The following is a 16,016-nucleotide window of genomic DNA, read 5'->3' as shown; positions in this document are numbered from 1 at the left end:
GTATGCTAGGCATGGAGTTTTAAATAATTACCATGTAAATAAGTTCTGCACAAATTCAATGTTTTAATGTGTGTTTTTAAAAATTTAATTGATGCCATTGCTTAAATAACAGTTCATTGATGTCACATAAAGGTAACATGTAACAACAAAATAATTCATGAAATATATTGAAAATAAAACATCAGTTATTTTGTTCCAGCCAGCCTGAAGGATCTGTTTTTCTTTTTGCTATGTTTTCACTGTTCATTTTTTCAAACACAGGTATCTTGGCATATATATGTAAAAAAAGAAATAGTCTGCCTTTTCTCTGATTGCATTGTGCACATCTGTATCCATGTATATTCTTTGCACTAGGTAGTCCTCTTGTGCCCACACAACAAAGTCACACCACTGCATCCCACTGATGAGCAGTTGTCCTTGCACTTGCCAGTAATATGCGTGGCTCTTTTTTAGTTTAGGGGTACCACATTCCATCTGCACATATTTGCAGTCAATAAAGTTTTGTACATTGGGACATTTGAATTCGACGAAGCCAAACTGGGGGTATTCATTGGGGTCAAAAACAACACCATCAGGAGATGCAGCAAGCCAGGGGGCAATGGGGTGAATGACCAGACCACAGGGTGAGTAGTTAACATTCATTAGCCTACTATACTCTGCTGCTATTGCAGGCTCCATCTCAGTTCCTCTCCTCATGTCTGCTGTCTGCCTTGTTCCCTTCAATATACGCTCTGCTAGTGACTCGGCCGAGCTCTGGCCTCTGACGTGACACACCTCCCGAAACCTAGAGGCAGTCACTCTGGGCCTGCGGAGCTGATGCCACTCAGACGAAGAGCTTTGCTCACGTGTAGCTTCCTCTATTTTGTGAGCCATTTCCAGAGTTACAGACAAGCTTTTCAGATGCAGAAGCTCTTCTTCTGAGCACACAAACACACAATCTGATGGCAAGATGTCATACCCCTCCAGAGGCAAGTGCGGTGTTGGTGGTGCATCGCGGTGTAGTGTGATGTACCGGGTTGTCAAAACCGGCTGCTGATATGACAGAACACTGCCCTCCTGCACCAGCCCAAAGGCACTTTCCACAAGGGGCTTGTCAGGTCTCATGTTCATTGTGGTCACAAGTGGCCTGTCCTCAATATTAAATTTTGCATATGCCTCCGTTATTCTGAACAAGCAGGGATCTGGTAACGGACCCACCATGCCTCTGTAGAAGCCACTCCTAAAGAAAACATCAATGACAATAATGTAAGGAAGAAGGTTATTATACTGAACAACAACTAAACTAAAAACTAAAAGGTGTAAAACAGTGGTGCATAAGTTAGAGACTGGGATGTATATGTACATGACTGAGTTAGCCGTCTTCAGAAAGTGTAATGTTGTATGTAAATTAATACCTATTCTGACACATGTATGTATGAAAAAAATAGCAACATACATTTGTAACACGTGAAACCAAATTTTACAAATGTAATTACCGTACTCCAGTCTGGGCCATCCTATTTGGTACCGGCTTAGTGAAGATCATGGAGTTGATGGGTCCTGGCCTCACACCCTAACAGAAGACACATTTACTATGGATGGTGTTGCTGTTCATATGTAAACATGGACTAATTCAAAAACTTTAACCTCATTTAAATTACCACTGTCCGTGGCTTGTGCCATTGCTGTTCAGATTCCGTGCAGCTATGCACAGGGGGGACAACCGGCACTCTGAGTTGTGAGTAGTGTGCTGTTTGGAAGAGCAATGCCACTGTGTGATTGCACATAACAGCGCCTGCCACACAGGAGCACTGGCTATGTGTCAGTATCACCGGCGATGAATCCAGAAGCTTAATCTAAGAAGAAAGAACGAAAATTAAAAATGTAACATCTTCATGGAAGAGCCGAACAGGAACATAGTTCAGTGTTATGGTTACGCACCCTCCTGAATGCTTAGTGTTTCCTTCTCTCCCTATTAAAACAACTTAACCATCCTTGATAACTGTAATAACTTAGATTGTGTATATTTGCAGTATTAACTTGTTGTCAAATGTTTCTGATCACCCAAACACACGTTGATTTAACTATCTGACTAGTCAAATTAGGAGTGATAAAGCAGGGAGACAAGGAAAACATTCAAGTTGATGGGCCTTTAGGAATGAACTTAACTAATGCTTAAATGAACTGAACCCCACTGAACGGGGATTAACAACTTTACACAGTTTCCTGCCTACACTTAGTCTGTGTGGTGCCTCACTCAGGACTACATAGAACGCGGAAGTGTTAGTGCAAGTAGTCCAATGGACAACTTCCTTGCGGCTATTCAAATTAGCCACACCATGGGATGTAAGGAGCTCTCTGATTGGTTGGACAGATACATGCTGCCTGCCTGGATTTTTCTAGCTCATAGCTTCGCCCTGCTAAGAAGCATGTGTGCTTGTACAAAGGCCGTTCAGCCTCAGGATGTACACTCGGCTCGACACGGATATGTGAAGAATGAAGGGACCCTGCAGCGCAACGGAGAGCCCAACCTCTGACTGAGTGCCTGTTTTCGCAGTCTGACCACCTGTTGAAGGTAACGTGCTAACATGGCTAACGCTAGCATCACCTTTTGTGGCCCCGTTATTTTAAGGTCGCAGCTGTACGAGCTAGCTACGTGTTTTGTGAACTGCTGTGCTCTTCACAAATAAAGCTGGAAGCAGCTAAGACTATTAGAACCAGCACTGAGCCCTGTTACATTTATACAATGTTAGAGCAATGGCTGCAGCCTACAGCCTTTAAACTAGAGATTAAAATGCTGACAGTAAACTCGTCAGTCCAGATGTTACCACATTACTCTATGGTACTTAGAGTTAAAACAACTGAGACAGGCTGATTAAAATAACAGCTGTCAGTTCTCTCATTCCTTATATCAAGACTGGAGACCACACTACTGATTTCAGTTCATTTAATATTTGAGTCCACAGATTCATTCTCAACTGGACATAAACAATGATCAAAGGTTGTATATATGATGAATTCATCAAATCCCAGCCTCTAACACAGTGCGCTGAATCTTAGCTTTGAATGTCCAGTATATTCTAATCAATGCAATTTAAGCATTCACTGAACCTACAGTATCTACATCTGTGTGGCAAAGACACAGATAATGAAATTTAATTATTAATACAATTAGGGCTGGGCGATATGGCCTAAAATCCATATCTTGATATAATTTGAAGCATGTGCGTAACGATAAATATCGCGATATATTCTTTTTTCTGTATAACGTAGTTTCCACACTATAAGGCACACTTAAAATCCTTTAATTTTCTCAAAAATCGAGTGTGCCTTATGTATGAATTCTGGTTGTGCTTACTGACCTCGAACTGATTTTGGCGAGCAGAAATCTGCTAAAAATGTTTTGATTGATTGTCAGAGCATTACGGCTGCCGTAGTGAGAAGCTTCGCGGAGTAATCTGGGTCCAAAACTCCATCCCTTTCAGGTCCCAAAGTCAAACGAACACTGAGAGTTAAAAACGATCTAAATTCTTTAATCTTTAATAAAATCATCAGTGTTGCTGCTTTAGCAGGTGTAACAATCAAGTTTAACATCCATGCATCCATGAAAACAGAAGTTATTAAATTTAACGGAGTTAGAAGTTAACAGGAAGTTAGCTCGCTAGTTTCCACCTAAACAAGACATACCATGTTCTGACTGAGAGATTTTTGAAACTAAGTAAAACTTACAGCTCTGCTGTCACTTCCAACATAAATGAAGACAGGAAACTAAACAGCAGTGGCGTTTGCAGGGTTACTGAAGTTGGACTACCTGGTATATAATGTTGTGCTACGTGATTGCTAGCGACACAGCTATGTTAGCATAACATTAGCACAGTGAAGCTGGAGGATGAACGCCAACTTTTTTTCCACTCGATAAAAGTTAACGTGAGGGATTCTGGTGGTTAGGGACAAATGCAATCGCATAGCAGGATGCTATACACGGGCCAAACTTCAGTCAGGAGAACAACTGAGATTATTCATCCACAATACAAGGTTAGTTATTAATATACTGCAACAACATGGGAATAGAACAGCTGCGAAAGAATTCAACATTAATGAATCGCTACCTTATCGTGGTGGAGGGGTTTGTGTGTCCCAGGGATCCCAGGGGCTATGTTGTCTGGGGGCTTTTGCCCCCTGGTAGGGTCTCCCATGGCAAATTGGTCCTGGGTGAGGGACCAGACAAAGAGCGATTCAGAAGACCCTTATGAAAAGAACATCGAGGGAACAGTTTACCCTGCCCAGGATAGGGTTACCGGGGCCCCGCCCTGGAGCCAGGCCCAGGGAGGGTTCCCGAGAGCGAGTGTCTGGTGGCCGGGCCTTACTCCATGGGGCCCGGGTGCATTGTGTGCCGGGTGGCGGCCAGGAGCGGAGGCCCTGGCAGACTGACCCCCGGCTGCCAAGACTGGCAATAGGGACATGGAATGTCACCTCTCTGGTGGGGAAGGAGCCTGAGTTAGTGCGTGAGGTTGAGAGGTACCGGCTAGATATAGTCGGGCTCACCTCTACGCATGGCTTGGGCTCTGGAACCAGTCTCCTGGAGAGGGGCTGGACTCTGTCTCAGTCTGGAGTTGCCCCTGGGGAGAGGCGGCGGGCTGGGGTGGGTATTCTAATATCCCCTCAGTCTTGCTGCCGGTACGTTGGGGTTTTTCTCGGTGGATGAGAGGGTTTGTTCCCTGCGCCTTAGGGTCGGGGAATGGGTCCTGACTGTCATCTGCGCTTATACGCCGAGTGACATTTCGGAGTACCCAGCCTTCTTAGAGTCCCTGGGGGGGGTGCTGGAAGGTGCTCCACCTGGAGACTCTGTTGTCCTGCTGGGAGACTTCAATGCTCACGTGGGTAACGACAGCGAGACCTGGAGGGGCGTGATTGGGAGGAACGGCCTCCCTGATCTGAACCCGAGCGGTAGGGCTGAACGATATATCACATTTGCGATAATATCGCGACATGATCAAGTGCAATTTTCTAACCGCAAAGGCTGCGATTATACTCTGGACATGTCCAAATTCATGGGCTGCATCCTCCTGAGGCCGCATTTGTAGACCGATTACGTCACAGCGACGCGCCGAAGGCTGTCCAAATTCGTAGACTCCTCCGAATGTAGCCGACAAATGCGTCCTCCTTTTCCCCGAATTTGAAGGATGGGTCGGGTGTGTCCTTCGTGGCCTACCATATTCCAGAATTCACAGCACGGCCCAGCCAAACTCCAGTTTCCAACAATGGCGGCCGCTACTAAGTTTTAAAATTACTCATACTAATCTTTCTGGGTCACAAAATAAACTTTTAACATATTTTCAGGCGAGAAAGTAGTTGTGTAAACATCAAATATCTGCTCGGTTTATCAAGATATCGCATATTTGCAAAAGTGCTTCGACGTTTTAGGAGGCGTCTGCTACCCACCAGCTCGATAGCTAGCTGGGAGCTCGAGGGTTACTGATGCGGCCGAGAACGGCACAACTCCCGGCACATCATTTTCAGATCACCGCGGACTTTCGCTGCTCGGGTTAAACGTAATATATAAGTCACTTAGACAACCTAAAAATGTTATTGTTGGGCTTTTTTCAGTGTTTTGTTTGTTCGTGATTAAATCGGTTTGGCTGAGATTAAAGTTATTAGATTAGATAAAATAAAACTTTATTAATCCCCCGGGTGGGTTCCTCCTTGGTTTTCACACAGCTGACTAAACGTCAAACAGAAAACTTATTAAACAGAAGTATGAGACAGTCGAGAATTTACACCAGTGTCTGGTTATATTTTAGATAGCAAGAAGCAGACGGCCGAGTTTATTAAGCTCCACCGAGACAGCAGTGACGCTAATCAGAAGGCTAGACCGTCCAATTTCATGGCCGTTTACTTCCGGCCTACCCGACCGTCTGAGGACCAGTGCGGCCTCTTCAGCTTTGCCTCTGCCACTTGAAGATGTCGTGAAGACAGAGTTGAATAGTTACCTGTTGACCCCTGTCATTGACGGAGAGGATGATCCCTTAGCCTGGTGGAAGGTGCACAACATTCACTTTCCACGACTGTGCAAGATGGCCCGCAAATATCTGTGTGTGCCAGCCACAAGTGCCCCCTCAGAGCGTCTGTTCAGCACTGGAGGGAATATAGTGACCTGCACTCGCTCATCCTTAAAGCCAGCAAAAGTAGATATGCTGGTCTTCCTAGCAAAAAACCTGTGAGCTAGGATGATTATGGCTAGCTGAGCCATACTCATTGTTTATACAATTGCTATTATGTTTGCACTTTATGTCAAATCAAATCAAATCACTTTTATTGTCACATCACATGTGCAGGTACATTGGTACAGCACATGTGAGTGAAATTCTTGTGTGCGAGCTTCACAAGCAACAGAGTTGTGCAAAATACAATAATGTAAACAAGCAAAATACAAGAATGGCTACATCTGAAACTAATAAATATATGTACAATATATAATAGTATATGCATTTCTGGATGTGTATACTAAATATTTTTCTACACGTGTGTGTGTGTGTGTGTGTGTGTGTGTGTGTGTGTGTGTGTGTGTGTGTGTGTGTGTGTGTACACATATTTTACAAATTAAATAGAGTAAACAATAAATAAAATATATAAAAATGTGTAATGTTACTGACTGCAGAGATCAGTAAGATGTGTGCATTTTTTATTTATTAGTTTTATTTATTTAATATTATTTTTTAATTTAATGACTGTCTAGTAGTTCACAGATGTTGAAAAACTGAGTGTGGTAAATCCACCGATTTTTTTTTTTATGTATATTTCTGCAATCTGCACATTGCACTGACTTTCATTTTAATGTTTACACCAGGGTTCCTTGTCAGCACTTTATGCTCAGATGTTTGTAAGCTAAAAATAAACTATTGTGTATGTTCAAATATACTGTTGTGATTGAAGAAGTTAAATAAAAATGTCAGTCATCAATTCATGCATCACCTCATGTCATCATAACAGAGGTCTGTCTTCCAGGAAAGAACAGTTTAAAATTAATGTAATATAGTATTGGCCATACTATATGATGTATTGCTTGTCTTTGTTTAATAATACAGAAGACAAAGACCTTAAAAAATAATCGCATATCGCATCGCAATCGCAATATTGGGGCAAAAAATCGCAATTAGATTATTTTCCATAATCGTTCAGCCTTACCGAGCGGTGCTTTGTTATTGGACTTCTGTGCTAATCACAGTTTGGCCATAACGAACACCTTGTTCGAACATAAGAGTGTCCATAAATGCACGTGGCACCAGGACGCTCTAGGCCATAGGTCGATGATCGATTTTGTAATCGTATCACCAGACCTGCGACCATATGTTCTGGACACTCGGGTAAAGAGAGGGGCTGAGCTGTCAACTGATCACCACCTGGTGGTGAGTTGGATCAGGTGGCGGGGGAGGACGCTGGACAGACCTGGTGCACCTAAACGCGTAGTGAGGGTGTGCTGGAAATGTCTAGCAGAGGCCCCAGTCCGCGAGATCTTCAACGCACACCTCCGGCAGAGCTTCAACAGCATTCCGAGGGAGACTGGGGACATTGAGTCCGAATGGACCATGTTCAGCGTCTCCATTGCCGAAGCTGCTGCATTGAGCTGCGGACGCAAGGTGGTTGGTGCCTGCCGTGGTGGTAATCCCCGAACCAAATGGTGGACACCAGAGGTGAAGGGAGCCACCAGGCTGAAGGAGGAGTCCTATCAGGCTTGGTTAGCCTGTGGGACTCCGGATGCAGCCGACACGTATCGACAGGCCAAGCGGAATGCGGTTCGGGCAGTGGCTGAAGCAAAAACTCGGGTGTGGGAGGAGTTCGGAGAGGCCATGGAAAAAGACTTTTGGACTGCCTCGAAGAGATACTGGCAAACCGTCAGGCGTCTCAGGAGGGGAAAGCGGTGCTCTACCTGCACTGTGTATAGTGCTGGCGGAGCGCTGCTGATGTCGACTCAGAAAATTGTCAGGCGGTGGAAGGAATACTTCGAGGACCTCCTTAATCCCACTGACACGTCTCCCGAGGAGGAAGCAGAGTCTGGGGATGAGGGGAATGACCCGCCAATTTCCGGGGGCGAGGTCACTGAGGCAGTTAAACAACTCCTTGGTGGCAGAGCCCCTGGTGTTGATGAGGTCCGCCCCGAGTTCCTGAAGGCTCTGAACGATGTAGGGCTGTCCTGGTTGACACGCCTCTGCAATGTTGCGTGGAGATCAGGGGCAGTACCCGTGGACTGGCAGACCGGGGTGGTGGTCCCCATCTTTAAGAAGGGGGACCGGAGGGTGTGTTCCAACTACAGGGGGATCACACTCCTCAGCCTCCCTGGGAAAGTCTATGCCAGGGTGCTGGAAAGGAGAGTTCGTCCGCTAGTCGAACCTCGGATACAGGAGGAACAATGCGGTTTTCGTCCTGGTCGCGGAACACTGGACCAGCTCTTTATCCTCTCGAGGATACTTGAGGGTGCATGGGAGTTTGCCCAACCAGTCTACATGTGTTTTGTGGAATTGGAGAAGGCATTCGACCGTGTCCCTCGGGGTGTCCTGTGGGAGGTGTTGCGGGAGTATGGGGTGTCTGGCCCATTGCTACGGGCCATTCGATCCCTATACAACCATTGCAAGAGCTTGGTTCGCATTGCCGGCAATAAGTCGGACTCGTTCCCGGTGGGTGATGGGCTCCGCCAGGGCTGCCCTTTGTCTCCGGTTCTGTTCATAATTTTTATGGACAGGATTTCTAGGCGCAGCCAAGTGGCGGAGGGCTTTCGGCTTGGTGGCCTCAAAATCTCATCTCTGACTTTTGCGGATGATGTGGTTCTGTTGGCTTCATCGGGTGAGGGCCTCCAGCTCGCACTGGAACGGTTCGCAGCCGAGTGTGAAGCAGCGGGAATGAGGATCAGCACCTCCAAATCTGAGGCCATGGTTCTCAGCCAGAAAAGGGTGGAGTGCCCACTCCGGGTCGGGGATGAGTTCCTGCCCCAAGTGGAGGAGTTCAAGTATCTCGGGGTCTTGTTCGCGAGTGATGGGAGAAGGGAGCCGGAGATCGACAGACGGATTGGGGCTGCAGCTGCAGTAATGCAGACGCTGCACCGGTCCGTCATGGTGAAGAGGGAGCTGAGTGTAAAAGCGAAGCTCTCAATTTACCGGTCGATCTACGTCCCTACCCTCACCTATGGCCACGAACTGTGGGTAGTGACCGAAAGAACAAGATCGCGGATACAAGCGGCAGAAATGAGCTTCCTCCGAAGGGTGGCTGGCCTCTCCCTTAGAGATAGGGTGAGAAGTTCGGCCATCCGGGAGGGGCTCAGAGTAGAGCCGCTGCTGCTCCACATCGAAAGGAGCCAGCTGAGGTGGTTCGGGCATCTGACCAGGATGCCCCCTGGGAGCCTCCTGGGTGAGGTGTTCCAGGCATGTCCCACCGGGAGGAGGCCCCGGGGCAGACCCAGGACACGCTGGAGAGATTATATCTCTCGGCTGGCCTGGGAACGCCTTGGTGTTCCCCCGGATAAGCTGGAGGAGGTGGCTGGGGAGAGGGAGGTCTGGGCCTCTTTGCTTAGGCTGCTGCCCCCGCGATCCGGCCTCGGATAAAGCGGATGAAGATGGATGGATGGATGTTACGGAAGTGGAGGAAGCGCAGTTTTTGGCTTTCCCCATATTTCAAAAGTGCTTCATCTCTTTGCTACGACTGTCATCCCGGCATAATTTGCAGATGATAATGGTTGTACCCGCTGCGATGCTTTCGACCAAAACAGGCGCAGCTTGATGACATCATCAACATGCGCTATCACGATAGAGCGGTATAGTCAAAATTAGGGCTGGGTATCGTCACTGATCTAGAATCGATTCAATTCCGATTCACAAGGTCCTGAATCGATTCGATCCACGATTCGATTCGATTCGATTTGAATCTGGGAAATTTTGACAGTCAGAAATATTATAATTCAGATCAGTACATTTACATATTTTTGTATCTATAAAAATTAAGCTGACACACGCAAGACTTTATCAAAGGTGTGAGCATCGCAGCAGAGGCCTTTGTGTCAAAGTAGCTGAAGATAAAACACAGAAAAACATGAAGGTGATTTTTCCTGGCCTGGATTTTATAAAAATATTCTGCAGTATATCAAAAATGAAAGAAAACCATTAATCAACACATGAACATTACCTCTGAAGTTACACGGCTAAGCGTTTTGCATTTTGCATAATTTTAAAAAGTTTCAATTTGTTTAGTATTGAACAGCAGAAATTAGGTTTTCTTTTCGGAAGTAAGGAAAAGGAGGAAAAAACAGCGGCCGACAGCGCTGTAAATAACGGTAGACTTGTGCGTAACAAGCAAGCGAATAATGCAGAAAACAGATTTTTAGACGGGAAACTGTTCTTGAAGTACAGAGAGAGAGAGCTGTGCATCGTGGTCGAAGCAAAACAGTGAAAGTAAGAGTGAATACATGACGATGTTTATGTGAAGCGTAGTTTGGATCTTGTTTTGCTGCTGGTTCGGTCAATATTGTTTGGAGAGACATCAAACTAACAGCTTTAGAATCAGCGCATAAAGGGCGTGAACACAAAGCGCGGACCCGCCGACAGATCAGAATCAGCGAGCTGTCGGCTTTCAGCCCCGACCGTGTCCGTGCCATCGGGTGAGAAAGGTGACATCTCACTGATTCTGATCCGCGGGTCGCGCTGTGTGTTTAAGTCTTTGTGCAGAATCCGTGTTCCTGCTCTCATTTACTGTCTTAGCTGTTTGGTGGTTGTTGAAATTTTGTGAGGTTTAACCTGAGATTCTGGCATTTCGGGCAAAATAAATTTTATATTAAAAAATCGATTCAGGATTTTAATGAATCGATTTTACGTTATCCAAGCCAGAATCGATTTTAATCGATAAATCAATTATAAAAACCCACCCCTAGTCAAAATCTTAATCGTTGGCCAAATTTACATCGTTTCTATCGTATATCGTTTATATCGCCCACCCCTAAATACAATATGCATCATGAGAAATGAGAGGTCTTAAAGTAGTTAAATCTCTGCTGATAGTCTGGTTGTTTATATTTTCACGTTTTTGTGTCTGTAGGGCTGTTTGATGACGATTTGGACTCCTCTGGGAGATGAGGACACACCCACATCTGTTCCATACTGCAGCCGTTGATGGTGTTACAGCTCTGAGGCAGCTTTGGGCCATCAGACGTAGGGCTGGGCTATATCATACCGTTCACGATAATACCGGTGTAATTTTGGGCAACGATAGGAAAATGAAATACCGCGATAGAATATGGTAAAATGCGCATGGGCAGTGCCTATGTTTGCATACGCACATGGCAGAAAAAGCAGAATGAGAAGAGCGAAAGTGGATCGTTAAATGAAACGGATAAACCAGAATTGGTTTGTAAAAATGCTGCAACTTCAGTGGTGTGGCACTGGTTTAGCTCTCGTCCGTCAGATACACAAACAAAGCACTATTTTTGGTAGAGCATGCTAGCGGGCCGTCATTATTACCGTGTTGTTTGGAAAATACGGCACACTTAAAATCAATCATTTGATTTTTCTGAAAATCGACAGTAGTGCCCCTTGTAATCCCGTGTGCCTTTTGTATGAATTCTGGTTGTGTTTACTGACCTCGAAACGATTTTATGTGGTACACGGTGCTCGAAAATCTGTCGAATGTTTTAGTACAACTTTGCTAAGCTACGAAGCCGCACCGCTTGATGGATTGTCGGAGCATTACGGCTATCGTAGGCAGGAGCCTCGCGGAGTGATACGTACTGTGCTTCAACACAATATTACCGTATTGTGTGTGTATAACCTCTTTTTAAGTTTTGTGGATATTATACATGGTTATGCTGAGGATATGTCGGCCAATTTCCACTGGAAATGCCTTTTGCTTAAACTGTCAGCAAGGAATTTACATTTGCACTGTTAAATTTTTATATAACTTTAATGCACATAAAAAACAGCTGCTTGTTTAAGTGAAAATACATAAAGTTGTGGAGTTGTAAAGTATTTTGTCTAGTGTCAATTATATCGTCAGTTATATCGTTATCGCAAATTTTCAAATGTATATCGTGATAAATATTTTTGGTCATATCGCCCTGCTCTAATCAGACGCACACACTGGAAAACCAGCACCTGGACGTCATGCAGGACAGACGACCTCATCCTCTACTTAATCTCCTAATCTCTTTCTCCTTTAACACACAATTAAACTCACTCCAAAAGAGTGTAAACTTACTGAGGAAGTTTCTTAATTTGTACACATTTGTACTTTTACTTGTTTTCTGAGTTATATTTAAGAAGAGTAAAGTTATTCACATAAAGTTTTTATTCTTCTGTATTTATTCTTTTGTATCATGTACCACAGTCATACTGAACTTTACAGACCTGGTGAATTGGAGAAAAAAAAATCATATATATATATATACACATGAATGAATCATTTAGCTTCAGTAGTATTTCTATTCATCTTATGAATTCCAGTCTAATGGCAATTCACTGTTTAAGTTTGGTCTTAAACTCCAGAGAATACCAACTGGTTCAACAATCTTTCTATCTTATTATTTGCAAAACGGTTTTCTTCTGAGAGATGCTCCTGAGGCTGAAATTGAGCCCAGAGAAACAACAACAAAGTTTAGTTCCTCTGGATTTTCCATGGAAAATTATTTTATCACTCATCCAGGTGACTTCTCCAGTGTCACGGATGAGTGATGAATATATCTCCCACTGGAAATCATTGTGTCCAGTCAATCGACTTTTTTAAGGGGAGCTGTTAAATGCTGTGCTCTTGAGGACAATGAGTTTTAACTTGCAGCACAACACAAAGCTGCCATACTGGATCAACGATCAAAACACTTAATTGAGAAAAATTAAGTCAAAATGTAATATCCTCATATGATGACACATCACACATGACCCAGCATTGTTCTAAGAATGCAAACTTTCTTATTGGAAGTTTCCACAGCTGCCAGAAAGCGACAGATTTCTGGCTGGTCTTAATGAGTAGTCGTTGCTCTCTCGTTTTCTCTGGAATTGCTGCACGGAGGATGTAACACCAATGATAAGCGCTGAGGTGTGTGACCTTGTCAGGAATTAGCCATCCTCAGCTTTCTGGTAAGGAAAAGTGGAACTAGAAGATATTCAAATACATTTCTCCACAGGTGCTGATGAATTCTACAAAAAACAAAGTTTGTTAAAAACATTTGCAGGTGAATCACCACTGATTTATCACTGACATCCATTTACTCAAAAATTACTGGCAAGTGGATAACTAGAATATATATATATAGTTTATAATTTCAACAATGTACTGTAAAAAATGGAACTTTATATGACAAATGTGGTATGGTGCAGTGTAACCGGTTTCTGCTTCGTCCCGCTGCAACAGTTCGGCCCAAACAGACTCCTCAACTCTGCGTTGTGTTGTGTTTTTAAGAAGACAAGGAGTCTCTGATCGATTGTTGCCACTTTATTTCCTGAATGGAAACAACGGTGTTTTATCAGTGGACAGGCTCGCCACACACCACTCCGCACAGCACACTTTAGATGTGAGAGGTAGTGATGGTCCGCTTGAAGCTGACGCTCCGGTGCGTGTGTCAAAAAGATCTTTTCTACAGTCAATGGTTTATATGCTCAGTTGAAAACCATTTTAATACTTGACATAATTTTCAGTATAATTACTATTTTTTTGTGAGAATTCAGTACTTGAGTGCAATTTATTGAATTATTTAGTAATAAATATGAAGTAAAAAGTTTTAATCACAAATGTGATTTTTCCTAAACTAATCCTTGCTTAACACTTCTAACCTGTTACTGTAAAGTTTATAATAAAGTCATAGTAACCTGATATTTAGAATCCCCATTTCCTTTATGCTTATATGTTGTCAAACAATGGCAGTAAAAAACATAGTGTTAAAATAGCTCTAAATAGCATTATTTCTTTAACCTTAAGATTAATCTTGAGAAGAGGTCAAAGGTCAGTTATCGTTATGGGGTCTTGCTATATGTTATGACACAAACATAGCAAAGTTGTAAGTATCATAGTTTCTAGGTTCTAAGGCTTTTTGTCAGTTTAATAGTGAGCTTTACAAGATTGATTTTCGTGCCAAAGGCTGGCTCGCTTATGACCACTAGAGCTGGAAACAAGACCTCAAGCAATTGCTAAGGCTAATTAGCATGGCTAGCATTTTAAAAACATTTGTTAAATGTTGTCATTGCTAACATATAACTGTTTAAAAGCATGGTGAGTAGCGAGAACGCTAAGTTATTGTTAGCTTTGAAAAGAAAAATGTGAAGACGTAATATTAGCATGAGCTATATGCTAATGTTAGTCACCAGATGTTTGCTTGAGTGATTTGCTGCTTTCTAATATCTGTGTTTATTTCCTGGTATACCTATACCTATGTGGTTAGTATACATGCTACATAAAGGCTGACAAAGGCAGTAAGTATAAATGATCATGAATTAAGTCTAAATTACATTGCGGTGAGCTCCATTGCTCCAACCTCAGCCTGTGGAAAGCCAAGTTTTGGAAAATATTTTTCTGAAAGTGGAGTTTACTTGCAAGCCACAACAAGTACTTCATCTTTGGATTGTTTGTACTTGTTTTTCATCTCAACAGCAAAGCCTGAAAATGGCTTGTCGTGGACCCCAACTCCTCGACAGTCCCCTGGACTTCGCTGCAGGTACTTTTAACATTTCTTCAGTTATTTTAAGAGTCACTAAATGACTGTAATAATTTAATAAGTTCCAGTGTGAATGTCACGTTTTAATGTTATCAAAATATGTGTATTCCAAGATTTTTCCCCGTAAATTGTTTGTATGCTTTAAATTTTCTGGGAGAGGTGTATAAATTATTAACTGTATGAATTTGAAAAAAAGTTGTTACTTTGATTTGAAGGCTTCAAATTTGACACTTTTTTTTTAATGAAATGGTTAAAAATACCTTAATGGACAAAAATTTGTAAAATGCCCCAAAATCAGTCTCTTTGCTAACAGCATCTTCAGGATGTCATGACGTCAGAACACACAGGTGTAAACACACCAGATCCCGGTCTTCTCCTAACATCCTGTTCTTCTCCGGATCAAAGGCTTTATTGAAATAAACTATAACTTTTTCCCTGCTACAAAACGTGATGATAAAAAATAATAAAAATAAAAGAATATAAAAAAGAATATGAAAACAGTAATCATAGTATAGTAGTAATAATGGTATTAAGACCTATCTTATGTTATGGTAATACTTTATAATATATCTTATTATATAGCAGACAGATATATTGTATTACACAGGGATAGCATGTGGTAAAAATATCTCATGTATCTGTCCTTATGGCAGATACAGTCCTTGTGCACATTCCTAATAATGCAGATTTTTTATTTGTTTGCTTTTTGCTTGACCATGGTTTTGAGACATACCTGCACAGCTTTGTGTGTTTGCAATTTTTACTTCTGCCAAGGAGGTTATGTTTTTAGTAACTTTTGCTTGCCTGTTATTTTTTAGTAAACATCATAGCTGAAAAAAATTGAATTAATCCTGATCAAACTTTGTAGGGGTGTAGAGTGGGGTTATGTAAATTTAGCTTACACCCACTTCAAGGTTAACTTTATTATTGGTCAAAAATGAACAAAAATCTTTATAATTTAGAAGCTATGATTCTTAAAAGTGTGGAGTCTGTGGTCAATATATAAAAGTACTGTGTAAAGATTTAAAATATCACATTACATCTGACCTCTCCTTCAAGGTCAAATAAAGTCAAACTTGTGTCATTCAGTCTGACATAAATGTAGCCTAAAATGCTTTTCTCTCATCATCTGCTGAAACTAACAAATGTAGCTCTGTTCCTTTAGCACTCGGTGTTTATTACATTCCTAATGTTATTTTAAACTTGTTTCCTCACATGTCGTCTTGACTACGTGGTTGAACGTCCCGCAGAAGAAGGCCTTCCTGAAGTCATCAGGATCCTGGATGACAGTCTCCCGAGCACCATCTCTTCTGATGAAGAACAGGACACTGATACCCAGCGTGTCAGTAAAGGTGAGTAT

General features: G+C 42.9%; 1 protein-coding gene across 1 annotated transcript; it reads right to left on the bottom strand.

Moving 5' to 3' along the window:
* On the bottom strand, window positions 1–15,242 carry LOC143412422 (uncharacterized). Its single transcript, XM_076883837.1, has 3 exons — window positions 1,641–15,242; window positions 1,476–1,552; window positions 1–1,219 (listed from the first exon to the last, which is right to left on the bottom strand). The coding sequence occupies exons 1-3, from the start codon at window positions 1,764–1,766 to the stop codon at window positions 244–246; spliced, it is 1,179 nt and encodes a 392-aa protein (XP_076739952.1). The 5' UTR covers window positions 1,767–15,242; the 3' UTR covers window positions 1–243.
* Between the last annotated feature and the right edge of the window lie 774 nt (window positions 15,243–16,016).

Source organism: Maylandia zebra, linkage group LG5 (genome assembly GCF_041146795.1).
Source record: "Maylandia zebra isolate NMK-2024a linkage group LG5, Mzebra_GT3a, whole genome shotgun sequence".
In the NCBI taxonomy this organism is placed as follows: Eukaryota; Metazoa; Chordata; class Actinopteri; order Cichliformes; family Cichlidae; genus Maylandia; species Maylandia zebra.
Note: the sequence above shows the minus strand (reverse complement) of the source record. Positions and strands in the feature narration are given on the sequence as shown.